Genomic DNA, 20,546 nt, shown 5'->3' on the forward strand with positions numbered 1-20,546 from the left:
CCTTCCCAAATTAGTCAAAGGCATCAATATTAATTGGCTTCTGACAAGGTGACATTTTCTGTTAGGGGGCATGTGCTTAATTTCAAATTTGATGTTGTGCTTGTGACGCTATCCTTCCTCCATCTTCACCATATCTCCATCATCTATTTGTTTACCTCTCTGTAAGGCTGGATTAGTATGCTGAGCACATATTAGCATGCATGCACACACAGTATAGGGAGCTCCCGGCTCTGTCTCCGCTCCTCTGTTACTCCGCTCCACGTTTTGCCGCGCTCTCTTCCCCGTCCACAGTGCAGTCCTCTCAGGCTTTAGGTACAGCTTGGGGAGAGCAGCACGTTTGGCTACCAGGGACGCCGAAGCAACAGCAGCCCACCCCCTATACACACAGCATCTATAGGAAACACTATCTAACACACACACAGACACAGCACCGGATTATACCCTTTGCTTCCCGGATACCATGGATGTTTTTATTGGCTGAGAGGCTAGGGAGACAAAATCAGGATGTGTTTTGGTTAGCATTTCGTCTGGTGTCAGTGTGTGTGTGTGTGTGCATGTGTGTGTGTGTCTGCATGTGTGTGTCTGTTAACGTCCGTGTGTGTGAGATGTCTTTGTATTTGTTAAGCATGTCAGGATGCCGTGAACAATCTGGTGCTTGTTCCGTGTTGGACAGTATTGACATTGATCTTGACTGCCTGTGAGCCTCTCACTGGATCCTCTTTTCCACCGTCCCTGTCTTCCCTCCATCCCTCCTATGGCAGACATGGGCCTGCTTAGCAGACTGCTGTTCATCCTGCTACATGACTGGAATTACATCTCCCTTATGAATGACAGCGTAAACCTTATACAGCTAGATCGCTGACTGTGATATGTGTGCTGTGTGTGTGTGAATCTGTCTGTGTGGGATTTCTGTTCTGCTCTTTTTTGCTGTGTTTAATCTCCTCTATTACTTTCTTACTATTAACATCCGTTTGGACACCCAGAACTGACTTGGGTGGTTTTTTGCCATCCATCGCCTCCTTGGGATTGTATTTGACTTACTCTTAAAATGAAGGATCCAGGACTTGAACTGTAGGACTCCACTGGAGCTTTATTTCTTTGCTACATCTCACCTGTGACTGCTCATCCGTGGGCTAGGATACAGGACAACAACGGCCCTCCTCCCAGGCCCCCACAGCTGGCTCACCTGTCCAGTATGAAGAGTCACCCATGTGTTTACTCGGGGTATCCCAGCTTAGCTGTGTGTGGGGTGGGAGACCCCGGGCCTGGGCCGTCGACTAGCCCTCTGAAGCGGGCCCTTACTGACCCCTTGCCCTCCTGTCTTGCCCCTGCAGAGGAGGCCTACCAGAAACTGGCCACTGAGACCCTGGAGGAGCTGGACTGGTGTTTGGACCAGCTGGAGACGCTGCAGACCAGACACTCGGTCAGCGAGATGGCCTCCAACAAGGTAAGAACAAAAAGAAAGTTTCTTGTGGATGCCAGCATCTGAGGCAGGAAGTATCTACATATGTTTTAAATGTCCTTTTTGAGACCTCAAATGCCCGGTCATGTTACTGCCTGTGTTATCTATAGACACATGTTTAGGAGCTGTTACCCAGGATTGAGTGTGGTGTGTGTTGTTGCTAATATAAACAAGATGCGCTGGTAAACTTGGTTTTGAGGGGAGCATATATTTTAAATACTGTGTATTGAGCTTTGCAGTGTGTAATGTAAAGTATTGATACACTGATCTTTACATGAAGGTTGCTCTATTATTTATACTGGATATCATATATTCAGGGGTTTTTTGGGCTTGTTTTGCCTTTCATGGATAAAGACAGCTGAAGGTAAACAGGAAATGCAGGGGAGAGAAAGAGGAAATGACATGCAGCAAAGGGCCTGGATTAGAATGAATGAACCCAGGCCGCTGTGATAGAGACTTACCCACCTTACCAGGTGAGCTACGGGGGCGCCCCATATCGGTGTGTTTTGCAGGTTACAGAATTGTTCTGTGGTTGTCTAAACATCAGACGCTGGAATTGGATACAAACAGAACTCATTGGTTTACTTCAAATACGTGTTGGTGAATTCTCGTAATATATACTGTTTGCACATTGAGCAGCAGGTATATTATGTTTCTTGCTCAAGGGCAAGCTAAGCCTATGTGCAACAACATCATTTGAAAAATGCTAGGAGAAGATTGATCCCTAATATATAATCAATTTTTTTAATTTCAACCTTGTAGTGTTATATGAAGTAGTCTTTCCTCTACATGTGACCTGCTCCTTTGCATCAAGCCTCCCTTGAATGCTCATTCATCAAGTGTTTATAAACCCATAGTAGCTACTCTGCAGGCCTGTGGAGCTCAGTACTTCTACAGTCATCATTTGGTTGTCAGATTAGCTGTATTTATATATTACATGCTTTGATGCCTTTTACAGCAATTAGCCATCAAAGCGCAGATCGGACTGTTTGTGTTGTATCCTCTATGTGTGTTAGTGATAGCATCGTCATGCAGGCAGGGAGATGTGTTGTGAGCATGCTCAACTGTGTGTGTGTGTGTGTGTGTGTGTGTGTGTGTGTGTGTGTGTGTGTGTGTGTGTGTGTGTGTGTGTGTGTTGAGGGAGGCTGCTGTGCTGCTCTGAATGCTGATCAGCTCTCGGGCTCTGGTGATGTCACATACTGTGATGTCACACGAGGGGGGACGGACCAGGGAGAGGCATGGAGGACAAACAGACAAAGGAATAAGACAAACGCACGCGCTCGCCGCGTAACCACAAACACACATGCATGACGAGAAGAGCGTCCATCTCTTCCTGAAGTGAAAAGATTAAGAAAGAAAACGCTGTTACGTGCACTACCTCACTATTGCTCACCAGCACAGCTATCGCTGGTTGTCATGGCAACAGCCACAGGCCCAACCAGCCTCAGTCGCGCAACACACACACACACACATTACAGGTAACACATTCACTAAATCTCCCACACATACCCATTTTTTTAATGTCTGTATCCTGCAGACTTTCATTCATAGACGCTCTACATAAGTGTTAATTCATCATGTAGAAAATGTAAGATTTAAAAAACACAATAATATGAAATTAACTTGATGGAAAATACAGCAGACTGAAGGTACAGAAGACTGTACCTCCTTCCCTCTGTGGTCTTCAGTGACATTCCTGTGAAAGCACCCATACTAGTTGTTTGTATCTTTTAGCAGCTCCGTTTAGCTGATGCTGTTTTGTGTTTGATTTGTGTTCGCAGTACAGTTCCTTCTGCTTCCTTCAGTAATGACCCCAAACTGATTTTGACATAACCCGAGGAAATTAATGCATGCCACCTCTAAATATCAGCATCCTCAAAGTTACTCTGTTAAACCCAGGGAGTTCTATATCAGTAGGTCAGACAAGGTGACATTCCAGTTCGGCCTAAAGTTTCTCACACCAGGCAGTTGTTCACTTTAAAGAGCAGCTCCAGTCATGTTTTAAGACATATAAAATGCTCTTCTTGAAATAATAAATCGTGTCTGATATGTTTTTTCTGCAAAATACGTTTAATTACCTTTTAAATTCCTCCCAAGACATCTCCTCCTTCTCCCTCATCTGCATAGTCCCCGCCCACTATGCACATTTCCAACCGCCCATACGTCTCGAAAACAAAACACGTCTCTGCCATCGTTTAGTGGCAACTTGTTGATACTTAGCCAGCTTGAAATGTAGTAATTAGTAGCAGTAACGTTAACACAGGTTGCACATAATGATATGCATAGCGTCACCCCATCCATTGATGGGATTGGCTCCTTAGGTTTGTGACGTCTCAAACCTGCCAATCTGAAAACGTGTTGTTCAGCCTGTCCTTGGTACACTGCAGTTTAAAAGCAGACAGGCCCAGCCATGGAGATGACTGCTTATGTTGTCCCTGATATGTCTTGTAGCACATGAAAAAACACCACATGGAGATGTTTACAAGGTTAAACACTGGATTTTAACTGGAGCTCTAAAGGTCTGTTGGTTCTTGTTTTGGATGCTCCTGTGGTTACATTTCCTCCCTTGTGGTTGTCGGTGTTTCTGGAACATTGTGTGGTGGTCCAGTTTGATAAGCAGGCCGCCTGATCATTTCCCTATGTGATGATGTAGGACAAGGAAGATGTTCTTGACAACTGCTCGGACACACTTTGGGGTGAAAAGAGTGGTTTACAGTGAAGATAAGCTTCCCTGGAGCTAAACATCTGGGTGCTGTGGTCGTGTCATGATTCAGATTGTTAGAGGCCCCTGTTGACCCTTGACTGTGGCGTCAGGTCATCATATGGTTTAGATCCCTGACGTCTTGAAACAATCGTTCCATCAGGACTGATCCTATTGTCATAGCTGAACTGGAATCTGTATAATTTACCTTGGGAGATGTCACTTTTCATTGAACTTAAACCTGCCTTCAAGGTTTGCACTGCATCACATTTGGCTGTTTCATTTGGGCAACCCTGAAGGACATTCTCATGAACTAAAGACAACACCATATTATCAATGCCAATTCTGAGTACCAATCTGATACTGGTGTTCAATGGGATAGTTAGTTGTGTTGTATTGTGCTGTGCTAACACCACCCCTCAAAATACTTTCCCTTTTGTCTCTCTGTGTTATCCTCAAAACATCACACCCTTGTCCCATCTTTCTGGCTGCCTCACTTACACAGACTTAGACTCGGCTCTATTACTACCTCTATTTCAAACAGTTTACACTTGAGCTCCATCAATGTTGGCAGGATTGCTCCCTTCTTCTCTGTTGAGAAAAGGTGGCCCTTGGCCCCTTTTGAGACCTGACCATGGTGTGCATGTAGATGTAAACATGAAATGGAATTGAATTGATTGGACCAGAATCTGTCCCATTGTCAGAGATACCTGATCCGACTATTAGAGTCAGAATTGGAGGGATATCAGTCTTGGATTGGTGCATCTCTATACCTGTTATTTGCAGTCCAGTGTTGGATGTGTTTGATATCCACTGGGAAGTCATTCAGGAAACTTTTTTCTGTAGATCCCCTTTTGGAAATCTGCTTCTTTGGGCTGAGTTTCTTAATTCCAAACATCTACATCTGCTCACATTGTACGAAATCAATGCCAAAATAGCCCACGAGACAGGCGCTGCCAACTTGCGCTGGCGATGCCATTTGGAGCCAGAGTTGTGCAGTAGAGATCGGCAGGTGGAGCTGTCATAGCCACTTCTACGAACCAAAACACACACTTAACTTACTGAAAAAACAGGAAGGATCCCGCACGTCGGCAAGAACAGCTTCTTGTGTTGGTCTGAGGTTAACGTTCACAGATATGTAAACTTCAATGAGTGTAGTGATTGTTTTAGTAACGTCTCCTCTCGCTGTTCCTCCTCTACTCTGCTAATCAGGAACAGATCGGCTGCAGGAGCCGTATTTGTCAACAGAGCTGTCAATCATCCTTTTTACAGCATCAAATAACTAATTAAAAATAAACTTGTCAGAAAAATGAACACTTGGATGTAAATCAGCATGATAATAACTAACTATAATGACAGAAACCATGTTTGAGAAAAATGTATTTGTTGTGTATTTTGATTTTATAGTTTGACTCATGTCCCATCTGTTAACATGGAGGAGGCGGGCTTTATGACCTATACTGCAGCCAGGCAGCAGGGGGCGCTCCAAATGTCTTGGCTTCACTTTTAGGGAGCTGTCATGTCCTCTATCTTTTTATACAGTCTATGCTCTCTACGTGTTGGTTTTATTCTTTGTTTATAATTATTGTTTAGCTGGTTAAAATGATACCTAGCTACCTTCTGTATAGTATATCATTTACTCTGGATCATAATCAGACGGCAGACTTACTTTTCACTTTGAAACTAGTCGTTGCTATTTCTTCTCTCCTCTATTCAGCAGAGAGGAGGCGTCTGCCACCCGAGAACACGTGGAATGTGAGAAAAGGAACAAATGCAACAGAGATTTGGAGGTGTCCCGGGCTATATGCAGCAGGGAGGGGATATTTTTGGCCCTCGTCAAAGAACAAATTACACACAAGTCACAGCTAAGCGTGGTGTGACACTTTCCAATTTTTGCCCAATAGTTTGCGTTCACACCTCTTGGCTTAGCTATCAATATGTGTGTGTGCTATATTTGTCTGACAGAGAGTGGGAGTGTGTAAGGATAGGTGGGGTGTCTGTGGGCGTCATATTTGTGTATGTGCATCTGCAGGGAGTAAACTGTGTGTGTGTTCGGAGGGCCTGTGTCGGCCTGCTTGGCTCTGAGTCAATCAAAGCTGCTGGACCTCAGTTAGCCTGTTGTCTCATCTGCTCCAGTGTAGCTGTAAATTACTCTCAGTGCCAGGCTGCCTGTAGAGGAGGGGTGTAAAGTAAGCAGAGACGGGTTTGGTCCCTTTTCAATCCATGGAGCCAGTGGACCATCACAGACACACGACACATGCTTATGCACACATGAGCTCATAAGCTCACCAAGACAGAAAGAAGAGACCTCGCCTTCTAAAAAACAGCTTTGTAATAAACAAGTCATGATTGAAGAATAAACCTTTTTTGTATCAAATTAAATAATTTTTTTCCTAAATCCGAAATTAATTTTTTCATTAGATTTTATAGTTTCATATGTATGTCATTCTGCCCAATCATTATACCGCCTATCCTGTTCTGATCCCAGCTGTCATTGGGCGAGAGGCGGGGTACACCCTGGACTGATCGCCAGTCAATCACAGGGCTGACACATACAGACAGACAACCTTTCACACTCACACCTGCGGGCAATTTAGAGTCACCAATGAACCTAACGAGCATGTCTGTGGACTGTGGGAGGAAGCCCGAGTACCTGTAGGGAACCCACACATGCACGGAGAGAACATGCAAACTCCATACACAAAGGCCAACTTTGTCCAAACCAGGATTCGGACTAGGAACCTTCTAGCTGTGAGGCACCACCGTGCAGCCCCAATGTGGATAATCTCAGAGTAACAACCTGAATCTGCAACTTGCAAAGCTCTATATCAAGTTTTAGCTAATTGTTTAGCTGTGAGGCTCGTAGCTGAGCAGCTTTGGTTCTGTCTCACCGCTAACACAGAGTTGTTTTCAGCTGTAGATGCAGCTGTTTCAGCAAAATAAATCCAAAACCCCACTCCCCACACTTCCCATGCACTCGCTGCAGAATATAGTGGAGCATTTTGGAGACAAATTTCCATCCAAAATTTCCATTCCATCCATTTCCATTCACCAAATTGATCAAATCTTGACTATAAATAGATGCTAATGTCAACAAAAAACAATACTGCAAATCTGAGTTGTTAAACCTTTATTGGCTGACCAACAGGGTCAGCCCTACACATGGGTCTTTATGTGACTGACTGAGTGAGTGACGGTACTTTCGAGGCCCTAGAGAGAGAGAGTTGCAACATCGCAATGGTGGATCATGGAGCATATTGGACCTCCACTGACGCAGCTCTCTGTCTACACGGCTCTGGATACTTTGTTAGGCGAGTAGATGGGGCTGCTCCTCCGCTATCCTCACCTACGTTCGCAGCGCGCACCTGCTGTCTCACACGTTGTCATCGGCCTCATAAGGACAGTCCTTGTAACACATTGCCCACAAAAGCGCACATTGACCTGATGCGGTCAGCCACAGACAAGGTTTTGACCTAGTCTTGTTTATTAAAATGCCTGGTGGTTTATCACTATGACACATTTCATACTCAAAGAATCAGTAAACAAAGATGACTAATTATGACCAAAGAGCTGTGTGTCTGTGGGGATAGTCGTGCGTTTTTCTTCAGTGTATTTTGTGGGTGGTTGTCAGTGTTTGCCCTTGTATATTATTTATAGTTTCATGCCACCTGGTACTGATTGCACTTTAATTTAAAGCATTAAAGCCTTGTCTAATGACAGTCAGTGCTCAATTCAATTTGATAGGATCTTTTAGTTATGGTGTCTTCTGGGTTAGGTGTCTTTCATGTCATGTCTGACTTTAAATTGTTCTCTTGAAAAGGAGACTACATGATTTATTAATAATAACATTAAAAAGGCAGATAATCAAGTAAACATTAATTAGAAACATAAAATGTGCATTAACATTTTTGCATGTATTTCATTAGGGGACAATAGTGCTGTTACTGATGGGAACGTTCTATTTAAAGCTCATTCTTTACTAAGGTTTAGTCTTTGTTTCCGACTAAAGTGACGACCTCTTGCGCGCAGTGACACACACCTTTGCCTGTGCGGACACGGATCTTTCAGTTTCTCTCCTACTGAACCCTCTTCAGGAGAGTGTGACACACTTCTTTCCTGCAACGTTAATTAGTTTCCATGTTTTTACATCATCTGAACAGTGAGAAAAACTGTGACTCACCTCCTCTGAATACTGGCAGGAAAAGCTTTACCTCAGTGTTTCAGTATTGTATCATGTTGAATGAGGTAACCTGTGCTTGTGCATCATACTGTACACAAGGTTAGGTCAGCACACACACAAACACACACCCACGTACTACTGCATGTAGCGTTGATACAGTATGTCCTGCATACGCACAAACGCACATGCACTTTATGTACACACACACACAATCACATGCCGCCGCACGGCAGGAATGAAAGAAAAAAGGAAAGGGTAGATTTTCCACTGACTTCAGTTCCAGCCAATCACACAGCAGGTGACCTCAACTGTGCTCCAATCCAAGCCAATCAGAGGTGGTGATGAGCTCACACTTCTTTGATGCCTGGGCCCTGATTGGCTGCTGTTGCGTGACACAGCGAGAGGAGCAGCCTGTGCTCTTCACATGGGAGCGTGTGTCATACACACAGAAGTAGGCAGCCAGCTCTGTTTGGACGCCGTTGACAGAAACATTTTTGCTGTCCTGGTGCTTTGGCATCTACCAAGCATCCGCACCATCATCAATTATTCACAACCTCAGCAGTGTGTCCCTCTATCAGAGTCTGTGTGTGCGAGTGTGTGTGTGTGCGCGCACATGCCAGTGTTTATTAGAGTGTGTGTGTGGTCACGATATGCTCTCATCGGATCTTTGGGGTGCCACATTCCCATCGCTCAGCTCTCAGAATCTGCGTTTCCTTTCTTCTTCCCGGGACATGGGCCGGCTTCTGTGGACATTGGAAAGACAGGACCATGATGCTTCTTTAATGGACTCTGAACAGCTGAATTATATCGAGCCACTTCAGGTTGAGGACTTTTACTCTCCAGAGCTGAGGACTGTGTAGTGCTTTCATAGTCCGGGCTGTATTTTGGGTTGTAAACCTGCACCTTTTCTCTCTTTCTGGATCTATTTTGTTGTTTTATCAAAATGCCTGAAGCTAATTATCTGCTGTCTGTGTCCTGGGGATATATAAAGGTAAGATGTGCTCTCAGATTAGTGTGTTTTAAGTCATTCTGTTGTCTTTTTATTTACATTTTTAAATAAATGTCCAGAGAGAAGTTAAGTGTTTTCTTTCTTTGTAATGGAGGTTTTTTCTTTGACACAAAGTCGGATGCAAATTCAGAAAGCACACTGAGTTCCCCACCAACGTGTCGCCCCTAGAACAAAAGCTTCATAGGTGTGTCATTTTTGGAATCATCATCCATTTTGATGCGTCTTTGATTGGGAGAGTTGATGGTGCTTGCGCTTTACTTTGAAAGGTGTAAACGTGGGTTGGATGTACAGCAAAGAAAAACACACGTAGTTGAATATTAAAGTGATTTTAAAGCACAGACATTTCAATTCCACTTGTGAATTGTTTTTAATTGTTTATATTTTTAATGCCACAAAGGGCTCCTCTAGATGGAATAAAGCTGCAAAAGCTGTGTGATGAGTTTTTCAGGTCAACAATCCTCTGGGTACTCGGGGCTGCTCCAGATTTCTTGATGCGAAGGTTTTTAGGTCACAAATCTGAATTAAAAACATCCTTTAAATTCTTTAATTTTTACAGTAGCCATATCTGGATATCATTTGTTATGTATTTTAATAATTTCCTCTCATGTATAAAAAGCTCTTTCCGACTCTCATTTGTCATTTTCTACTCCACTGGCTCTTTTACCTGACAAAAGCACACGACAGATGGTCCTCTTCCTCTTGTGTCTCCATTTTAAAAAGCCACCCAATGAATGCCCGTGGGTGTTATTCAATAGGCTGTCAGAACACAATTGTGCAGTAAGCACTCAGCGGTGCCGTAATGGTCTATTTTAAGTGATCACTATTGATTCCTATAATTAATCAATACAGATACATTATGCGTTTGGGCTGAAGCCAGAAGCATTCACAGACAGTGCAGCGGCTTTATATGAGACGTTTTTTTTGTTTTCACTTTGGAAAGTACCTGATTCCAAGCATCCTCCTCCACATCAATCAGCGTGGTGTTCGAATGAGACGCCAGAGCTAAATCTGGGCCTGCCACTCCAATTAGGCACAAGAGAGAGAAGAGAAAACAGGGCGGGGGGTGCAGAAAGGAGCAGGCAGAGGAAAGAAGACATTGAAAAAAAAAATGGGCTACTGATTACGTCCATCACTGGCACTAGCCCTCTGACCCGCTGTGTGTGTGTGTGTGTGTGTGTGTGTGTGTGTGTGTGTGTGTGTGTGTGTGTGTGTGTGTGTGTGTGTGTGTGTGTGTGTGTGTGTGTGTGTTTTACCCCAGAAATGGGGACATTCCTGGGTACAGCTCCTGTGATGTAATTGGAAATTTCATGAATCTTTCATTGAAAGGCCTCAACCAGCAGGAGGATGTTAATGACATCATGTGATTTCCTCTCATGAAAATGTACTTTTAATACAATTGAAGTTTTGTGTTCTTGTCCTCATCCTGCAGCTTATGTAGATGTGCGTAGGGGAAAAAAAGAATAGTAATTTTTGTCCTATATTACAGACTGTGAAACCCCTAATCTGTGTGCGTGTGTCCCTCTTTCAGTTCAAGAGGATGTTGAACAGGGAGCTGACTCACCTATCAGAGATGAGCCGCTCTGGGAACCAGGTGTCTGAGTTCATCTCCAGCACCTTCCTGGGTGAGTGATGACAAAGAAGATAGACTCACTGGTTTGGAATAAAACTAAAGTATCTTAATCCTACCTGAAAAGTAAAAAAATATATATAGTGAGTCTGTGGCAACTCGTGTAGTATACATTATTTTGAAGAACCTGTAGAACTGTTAATCTCCTAGACATGGTCAAAGTGTTTTAGAAGTGCCATCGTATGCAGCGTTACATACCATGCAACCTACAGGCGACAGACGGGTGCTTAAACACTTACAAAATGCAGGTAACTAGCTAAAGGCACAAGACATCTGTATGTAAGAGGATTATAGCGCCCTATGTTGAAGTATAAGTGTGAGAAATGATCCAACTTACTTTTTATTTACAACTATTTGAAGAAATCAACAGGTTAAGTGATGATGTCACCCAACAAAGATCAAAACAAGGCTTAGCTCTCACTTTCTTAATCCTGTGACGAGGAGGCCCCCTCACGCAATACGCAGTCAATAGGGAGCCATCAATTGTTTCCCCCTGGTGTAGGTGGAACTATATTGCGCTCCGTCTCAATAAAACAACACAAAATGATGTGAGTCACATAAGACTCTTATTCACCTTCCTCTTGTGTTTCTGCTCGTCTCTGCAGACAAGCAACATGAAGTGGAGATGCCGTCCCCTCAGACGCAGAAGGAGAAGGAGAAGAAGAACAAGCCCATGTCTCAGATCAGCGGGGTGAAAAAGCTGCAACACTCGTCCAGCCTCACAAACTCCAATATCCCTCGCTTCGGAGTCAAGACGGAGACTGAGGACGAACTCGCTAAGGTGTGTTTGCGTGTTTGTACACACAGACTTAAGGTCGAGACTTGTGTGATAATGAAGAAGAGAGGGGAAAAGGGTGTTTCATTTCTTATTGTGTCTGTACTTCTCATTTCAGGAGCTGGAGCATGTGAATAAATGGGGCCTTAACGTTTTTAAAATCTCAGAGTTCTCTGGGAATCGGCCGCTGACAGTCATGATGTACACGATATTCCAGGTAAAAAAGAATCACTTTGTTTTGTTGTCTTTCACTGAAAAATAAACGCTTGTTGAATCCTGAAAATGTTTGACCACAAACCTCCCCCTGTGTTTTCTGGTCTTCAGGAGAGAGACTTGTTAAAAACGTTTAAAATTCCACTCGACACCTTTATAACATACCTGATGACCTTAGAAGACCATTATCATGGAGATGTGGCCTACCATAACAACATTCATGCTGCTGACGTCACCCAGTCAACTCACGTGCTGCTATCAACCCCCGCCCTCGAGGTGAGGCGCCTGCACACACGCGCACTAACACACGCACACACACACGTATATAAAGACATTTGCACCAACACGCACCACACGCTTCCACAATCAGCTTCAATCAAACCGCTGCTCAAACTCCAATCAATGGCTCTTGCGCTTGCGAGGATATTTTTGTCCAACGATTTGATTCGCTCATCACCGCCCTCCCCCCCCTTCCTTCCTTCCCCTCCCTCCCACCCATCTCTGTTCTCACTTCTTTTATTCCAGGCTGTGTTCACAGACCTCGAGATCCTAGCTGCCATCTTTGCCAGTGCAATTCACGACGTGGACCATCCTGGAGTCTCCAACCAGTTCCTCATCAACACCAGTGAGTCTAAATACGGCGCCGCCTTAGCAGCTACGTCAGCCGTGTCATTAGTGCATATTCACGAACATGGTTGAAAGTCACAGTCTGAGAGTCAGGTGGGAAAATACACACCGTAGCCTCTGCAGAGCCAGCATACACATGCAAGAACTAGCAACAAATAAATTAATTTTCATATATATATATAAACCATATAAACTGTAGTAAATATTGTCATTGAACTGATGACAAAAATGTTTAAAACCGCACACACAGGCGCTTATATAGACAGGCACATGTGCATGACTTCAGCAGCATGTGCCTGTTCAGTCAGGTGTGCTGAATTTGACATGTGATTCAAGGACGACGGGTTCAAAGAAGAGATCAATATTGTCCTGAATGACTCCCTCTCCCTTCAACACAACATCATTCAGGCTAACATGTTCTCAGAAAGAGAGGAACAGCCGACCAAACGCACTGATGGAGCAACCTTTGTTTGACATCTGTATGAAATAAAGGTGGGGGAGCAGTTTGCAGAAATTTAATCATTTAAAACGATTAAATGACTTTATCACATTAACACGTTAAGTGGTATCTATCCATGCAGATAGCTGGAGATGGTTTTGGTTGTGAGGTATCCATTGTTGCAATTTCTGCCTCCACTCCACTCCAATTAGCGTTCTTATCAGACTGACCTTTGTGCTGACTTAATTTCTCTCATCTTAGCCATGTCCTGTTCGGGACCAGGTGTTATTTTCACCCCGACCAATCAGCAGTGACTTCATCTTTTTGAATGGACACAGAAAGGCAGCTGTTGCTCTGAGCATTCAACTTTAGGCGTGTAAAATTCTGGAGTGCAGGATTAGCTCAGCAGTTCATGCGTCACATATACAGAGGCTACGGTCCTTGATGCGGCTGTCCTGGGTTAGACTCGGCCAGTCGCGGCGTGTCATCCCCAATCTCTCTTCTCCTGTTTCCGACACTATCCACTGTCCTCTTTATCTTAATAAAGGCACAAAAAACAGTAGACTGCAGCTCAGTCTGTAGGGACTTTGCTTGGGAACCGGAGGGTGGCTGGTTCAAGTCCCAGTTTGGACCAAAAACATGGAATTGGGGCTGGTAGCTGGAGAAGTGCCTGTTCTCTCCTGGGCACTGTTGAGGTGTCATTGAGCAAGGCACCAAATTAAAAAATAGAATTTCCCCTTGAAGATTAATAAAGTATGTCCTCTTCTTCTTTTCTTCTAAAAGGCCTACTTTTTTTCCCCACCTGTATTGCCATTTTTGTGGCAAACATTGTGATGTCATCCTTCTCACTTTTACCCAGGAAATGGGAATTACCATCCTTAATCACATACACAAAACTCTGATTGGCTTAGTTGATTTCCAACCAGGAAATAGCAAACAATTAGCACCAAACCAGACCTATTTAATAGCTATGTTAGTGGGTGATAAATTAAAGGTCTTTCAATTCATCCGTGGTTTCCACTGCACAGTTTAAGCAGTCAACTGAAAAATCTCTACTAAAAAAGTAGGTTTTTTTAGACAAATTGGAGGATGATGCTGTTGATATTTCTGAAATGTTTTTTATTTTCTTTGCTACAAGCATCACACAAACACATGTTTATCCACCGTCGTTGTTAAGTGGTGGGTGAAAGCACAGAAACAGAAATCTCCAAACCACGGATCGTGTTGAAAGTGGGTGAAATGAGCCTTTAACCAGACGAACAGGGATCATGCTGTTGTGTGAGTAACTGAAGGGCCCTCAGGAGAGCCACTGCCTTCTCTCTGCTCTAACTGACTCACTGGCTCATGGCTCGAGGTGCCACAAATATCGCTTTGATTTGGCAATTTCGTGGAAAACGCAAACAAATAAAGTAAATATCCGTCGGGTATCACTTTAAACGGCCATTCCTGACACCATTACGAATGTGAGTCTTACATAAGGGTATTAATAAACCCTTATCAGAACAGACAAGACACTCTGCAGTCTAGACACTAAACGCACAAAATGTGTTGTGCTTCCCATAAGCCCAAATGGGGAATCCCTGCAGTAAAGGCAGTGTGAGTCATCCCTGTCAGGAGCCACCAGAATGATCTTCTGTCAGCCACTGAGCGACAGAGCAGGATCCCCTTTCTCCCCTCTGCCGCTCTGCTCCTCTGTGGCCGAGACTAATGCATCCTAATGGAAAATCTAAATACAGATAGAGGACCTTCAAACGACCCGCAGAGGGGAAACCTCTCAGCGGGAAGCATGCTGAGGCTTTCTTCTGCCTGTCACGAAGTATGAGACGGATGACACGTGCTAGCAGCCTGTTAGCATTGAAATATGTACATTAAAAAGATGCACATCTGTATTACCTTACAAAGTAACGATTGTTGGTCCTATTTTTTAATCCTATAAACTGTTTTTTTAAAACTCTCAAACTAAAATGATCAATATGTCCTCCCTGCAGATTCCGAGCTAGCGCTGATGTACAATGACTCGTCGGTGTTGGAAAACCACCATCTAGCAGTCGGTTTCAAGCTTCTACAAGAGGAGAACTGTGACATCTTCCAAAACCTGACCAAAAAACAAAGACAATCACTGCGAAAGATGGTCATCGACATAGTAAGTGAAAACATGAACATCACTTCTATATACCAAGTGAAATTCTTTACCACCACTACTCATTCACTCACTGTTGTCTGCATTGAATGCTAACTTGTTGTGCATTTCCAGGTGCTAGCAACAGACATGTCCAAGCACATGAATCTACTGGCTGACCTGAAAACTATGGTGGAAACCAAGAAGGTGACCAGCTCTGGTGTCTTGCTGCTGGACAACTACTCAGACAGGATACAGGTCAGTCTCAAGCTGCTGACCTTTAGCAACAGCATCCGTGTCACTGTGCTTTGGTGATTTGCATGAATATTTACATTCTTTTGGCCTGCAGGGGGCGACTCCACTGGTTGCAAAAATGATCTGATTGTATGGAACCAGATGAGAAAATAACCCTGCCTCTTGAGTAAAAATTGTCCTGATGAATTTATGGTCTCTGTCCCTAATTTTAACTGTTTTTCATTCATTCCATATATGATGGTCCCACTTAGGCTAAAGTAGATGATGAAGTAGGGTATGCTTAACATCATGGCTTCCTGTGAATGACAAGTAGCTGCTACAGTGACATTAATCCAGGATAAAGATGTAGCAATGCGTATCCATCCTGTCGACCAAATACAGTCACTTCTGGCTCCAAACATAAATGTGTAACTAGAAGCTTCAAAATAAAAGTCCATAAACAATGGGTGATGTGACGTTGGCTATGCCCATTTCTTTTATACAGTCGATGCTGGTGACACAGTTGTGTGATCGCTTCTTCCAATTTCGACCCTCTTGTTTTTTTTCTTATTCTCAAATGAAATTTCTCTGTTATGGTTCTCCCCACTCAACGTGTTGCCAGCCGCGCCCTGTGTTTAAGACCCTTTTTATTTGTTCTTCTCAGGTCCTCCAGAACATGGTGCATTGCGCAGACCTGAGCAACCCCACCAAGCCCCTGCAGCTGTACCGGCAGTGGACGGACCGCATCATGGAGGAGTTCTTCAGCCAGGGCGACAGAGAGCGGGAGCGGGGCATGGAGATCAGCCCCATGTGTGACAAACACAACGCCTCAGTAGAAAAGAGCCAGGTAACACACACACTAAAGTATTCTAAATGCATATTCTGCACATAGATGCTCACACACTAACTTATTGTTCTGCTGTGCATCCCGTAGGTCGGTTTCATAGACTATATCGTTCACCCTCTGTGGGAGACGTGGGCCGACCTGGTCCACCCAGACGCCCAGGACATCCTGGACACGCTGGAGGACAACAGGGAGTGGTACCAAAGCACCATCCCGCAGAGCCCCTCTCCTGCCCTGGACGAGCCTGAAGACGGCACTCGGCCCCCAGGAGGGGACAAGTTCCAATTTGAGCTCACCCTGGAGGAGGACGGGGAGTCGGACACTGAGAAAGACAGCGGCAGCCAGCCAGAAGAGGAGGAGGAGGAGGATGAGGAAGAGGAGGAGGAAAACAGCTGTACGGACTCTAAAACGCTCTGTACGCAGGACTCTGAATCCACAGAGATTCCTTTGGACGAACAGGTGGGGGAGGACGAAGAGGAGGACGAGGAGGAGGTACCGGAGGAGGGGGACACGCCCTGCTCGCAACCATGTGTGGTGGAGGAGGAGGAGGTAGCAGAAGAGGAGGAGGAGGAGGAGGAGGAGGAGGAGAAAGAGAAAACCCCCCTCACATAGCAGTTTGTGGACAGCACCTGATTAACTGTTCTTCTTAGTAATGACAGATGATTATTTATAGAATATTTTTGGGGTTTTGTGGAGTTTGTCTGTGTTTTTTATACATCTATGTTTATGGTTCCAAAGCGTGCGCTGCTCTCCACCGTGACCACTCCTCCTGTCAGCTTTCAGACACGCCCACCGGTACTTCTTCAAGTTTTTTTGCACTCAGGAAACCTCCTTTCCATTCCCGTTTGTACTGAAGTGGTGTGTCTTTATTTCACTTTTACACCTCTGCGTTATAAGCTTACGTTTTTTGACATGGACAAGCAGTTCACGGCCCGCTCAGTGCTGTTCACGCCACACACGATACCACACTATCCTTCCCTCCGCTTGGTCTCAGCCTTTGCCTGACAGTTTAGCAGTGTTTCCGTGTTTTTATCAAGTGCCCATACTCTACAGAGACGGTTATCAGTGTGTTCAAGGAGAATCCCCCTCTCGCTTAGGTCATTTCCTCACTACTGCGAATTAGGAGGCTGCCGTTCTGCTGAAGACCTGACGGGACGGCGCAGAGATGAAAGCTGCAGCACACTGGGGAGCTTTTCGAGACACATTTCTGATGTGGAAGTCTTCCTTGAAAACCTGACTGATACAAAGCTCAAATCTACACAGCTGTGACGCTGTCCTAGACCTCTTTAATTTTTGTATTGTACTGTATGTAAGATTCAGATATTTTCTAGACTTTACTTTTGCAATCCTAGGCTTTGTTTTGTTAGCAGAGAAGATTTTGGGGTGAAATGTGTCTCAGATATTCAGTGTGTTGAAGGAGTATCTTCATGGCTGGATTACATTCGGAGTGTTCTGAGGTGTTTGCACTTGCTCCAATAGCATTTATACTACAATTCCCATGCCACTACGCTCATGTCTGAGTTTAAATTTAGAATATATTTCATCATTTTTGTGAACGTTTTCACAGATAAGGAAGCAGGAACCTTAAGTCTTATGCTTTACTCTGTTTGTGATGTGGATGAAGCCTTTGAATTTTATTATCGTTGCCTGCAGTTCTTTTGAACACATCCTGAGACAATGCAATGCTTTGTAGTTGATACAAAAAGCACCTTTTTTTAGACGCTTGATTAGTGCTCCGAGTATACAGAAATAGTAATGGTGTTAAAACTACTGGGGTGATTTTATACCGATGTTATGAAAGCTTTTATTGCCCTTCCTTTGACTTGTCCCGCCCATTTTGTTAGCATTAGCAACAGCTGCACATCCGCTCGTTCTCAGCCACCTCTTTTTACCGAGTTTATTTTTCATCAAGGTTATTAAACATTAAACCAAGTTGCTGTTTTGTTTCCGACAAGACAATCAGCTCCGTTACTTAGTCATCAGATAAGACTATCCTCTACGTAGATACTCTAATGCACTGATATATTCATATATCACCACTTTAATGTTTCAACTCGCCAAAACACTCGCTCATGAATACTTCGGCTGTCCGCCAAGTGTCTCTTCCTTTTTTTTCCATGTTTCTATCATTTTTCACTTTACACCTGATGCTATTATTTATTGCTATATTTTTCTATTCGTTGAGTTTTTGCAATATAAAGGTGGTACAGTAAATATTTCACTGTAGCATAAACCACAGTACAGGCTTGCTAGTTACAATACCCAAATACACTTTTTTCCCTCTCTGTGTACATAAAATATACAACATGTAAAAAAAAAACGAGAAAAAAAACTTGAAATACTGCACACTGCTTTTTTAAGAGTGCTTGTTTTAATAATGTGTCATTTTCAAACTTTTTTTAATTTAATCTTTCATTTTGTGCCAAGATTTTTATTTTTCTCTCTGTTGTTTTCATCCTCACCCGATGCCCTTACCTGTAATAAAAGATTCTGGTTTTATCGCTGTTTACAAACATATATTTATTGTGCTGTATATAATATATAATTATTAATGTTATTACTATCATAATGCCGTTTGTCGTAAATGGTTGATTCTTATCATCCCTTTTGGTGATGGTGTGGCTGTATTACGTACCTCTTGTTGAGAGAATGTTTCTTACACACGAGCTTCAGTGTAAAAATGATCCATCGACATGTTGCTTATCTGAGAACTAGCTCAGTGAAGAGAGGGGGAAAGCCAAATTGTTTTTTAAAAAGAAACTGTTCCTTGGCCCATGGGCTGTGCCTTAAATTCAACGCATGTCATTTACTTTTAGCCTTTTTTTTCTATTTGATTTCCTAGTTCTCTTTTGCTGCATTAGTGAATCTTGTCGGCTTGGGTTGGCCTGATCTGCTGTTGTGAATTTGAACATGTTGCCTTTATACTATCACAGCCAAACACAAATTGCTCTATCACAAAACGTGGCACTGGAAAATGTGTCGACAGTGCAGAAGCTTGCAGGGATTCAGGTCAACCACAAGTCGGGGATTTACTACTTGAGTGATGTGTGGCCTATAGCCGGATGTCCACAAGTCGAATTTGCTGTAGACCTGGTCTGAACAACTCGCACCTTCCCTTACGCCCTGAAAATACACTCAAAGATGTGACACAACCATTCAGATGTAAATGATATTGGAGTAACTGTGTCTGAGCAGAGTTGCTTCAGTATCCTCTGCGTCTATGTGGTCTGATCACAGCGACAAACACTGAATCGGGTGCTACAGGAGTGTGTAGTTGCAGCACGACCACGGCCTACGACGCACAGAGGCTTTGAGACACATCTGCATGTTCAGCCACTGCTGCATTAATTATGGCTGGAACACTGACAGTGTGTTGCTTATCTATGCTCGGCCCACACGTCCACTCACATTACTTGCAATATCCAAAACCACTGACATTTTTCTGCCTGGAGAGGACGAGGGTTTAGTGTATTTCTGTAGTGAAGGGGGGGTTTAGGGGTGGGTTGGATAGGGGGGGGAGTTAGGGTGAGTGCATCATTGTCCCCGAAACAGGGACTCTTATTTTGACACACATACTGTAGATTCTAAACAGCCCTGGACCAATGGAAACAGTGGGTTCTTTTCTCATTATGTGTTCTATTTTTATGGTATGAAAGGAAAACACAAACTGTAACTTTAAAAAAAGGTCTTCAGGACAATTATTTTTTGGGTTATGTCTTTAGAATGCCAACTTGTCTGGAAGTTTCACAAGACAATTAAAATGTTATTTTAATGGATTCCTTGTTAATTGCAGTCTATTGGATAGCACTGTAGATCATACGACTTTGTGTAAAAAACAAACAAAAAAAGAATGAAAAAAAAGTTTTTATATGCAATGGATTAAATAAAAGCATGGGTTGATTCTGCCTACTCGTTGGTTATTTGTTGTTATTGTTACACAGTCTTGTGCGTGTGATGGATGCGCCGTATGTTTGCTTCGATGATAAAAGAAGACGCCCGAGAGGACACTTTAAAAAAATCCTGAAAACACTTTCTATATTTGGCATTTCTGCAACTCCCCACAGACTGCTTTGGGTGTGAGATGCGTCTCACACCTCAGCCACCGTGTCTGCTCTGTTGATTTTTCCAGCCTGAGCTTCAAACAGAGATTCCTATTAATACACTTTTTGGAAGACAGGTCCTATTTTCTACTCATTGCTTTGCAGACACTTGTAAAATATATTGTCACGAACCAGCTCAAAGTCAGTCACAATATCACACATGAAACACTGTTTAAACAATATTAATTTATAATAAAACTAAAGATAAAATAAACA

The 20,546-nt window shown here is 43.5% G+C and overlaps 1 protein-coding gene across 2 annotated transcripts in view; it reads left to right on the forward strand.

Annotated features, from left to right (window-relative positions):
* pde4d (phosphodiesterase 4D, cAMP-specific) overlaps positions 1 to 19,714 on the forward strand; it is a 159,772-nt gene extending 140,058 nt beyond the window's left edge. For both annotated transcript variants that reach the window (XM_069682336.1, XM_069682337.1), the window contains exons 6-15: positions 1,335 to 1,447; positions 10,881 to 10,974; positions 11,585 to 11,760; positions 11,873 to 11,971; positions 12,079 to 12,243; positions 12,493 to 12,592; positions 15,022 to 15,176; positions 15,288 to 15,410; positions 16,051 to 16,233; positions 16,321 to 19,714. In XM_069682336.1, the coding sequence (XP_069538437.1) occupies positions 1,335 to 1,447; positions 10,881 to 10,974; positions 11,585 to 11,760; positions 11,873 to 11,971; positions 12,079 to 12,243; positions 12,493 to 12,592; positions 15,022 to 15,176; positions 15,288 to 15,410; positions 16,051 to 16,233; positions 16,321 to 16,842 (1,730 nt within the window). In that variant the 3' untranslated portion in view covers positions 16,843 to 19,714. The remainder of the gene's footprint in view (positions 1 to 1,334; positions 1,448 to 10,880; positions 10,975 to 11,584; positions 11,761 to 11,872; positions 11,972 to 12,078; positions 12,244 to 12,492; positions 12,593 to 15,021; positions 15,177 to 15,287; positions 15,411 to 16,050; positions 16,234 to 16,320) is intronic.
* Positions 19,715 to 20,546: the final 832 nt, after the last annotated feature.

Source organism: Semicossyphus pulcher, unplaced genomic scaffold (assembly GCF_022749685.1).
Source record: "Semicossyphus pulcher isolate SPU_LCO1_2020_fin unplaced genomic scaffold, fSemPul1.0.p SCAF_6, whole genome shotgun sequence".
In the NCBI taxonomy this organism is placed as follows: domain Eukaryota; kingdom Metazoa; phylum Chordata; class Actinopteri; order Labriformes; family Labridae; genus Semicossyphus; species Semicossyphus pulcher.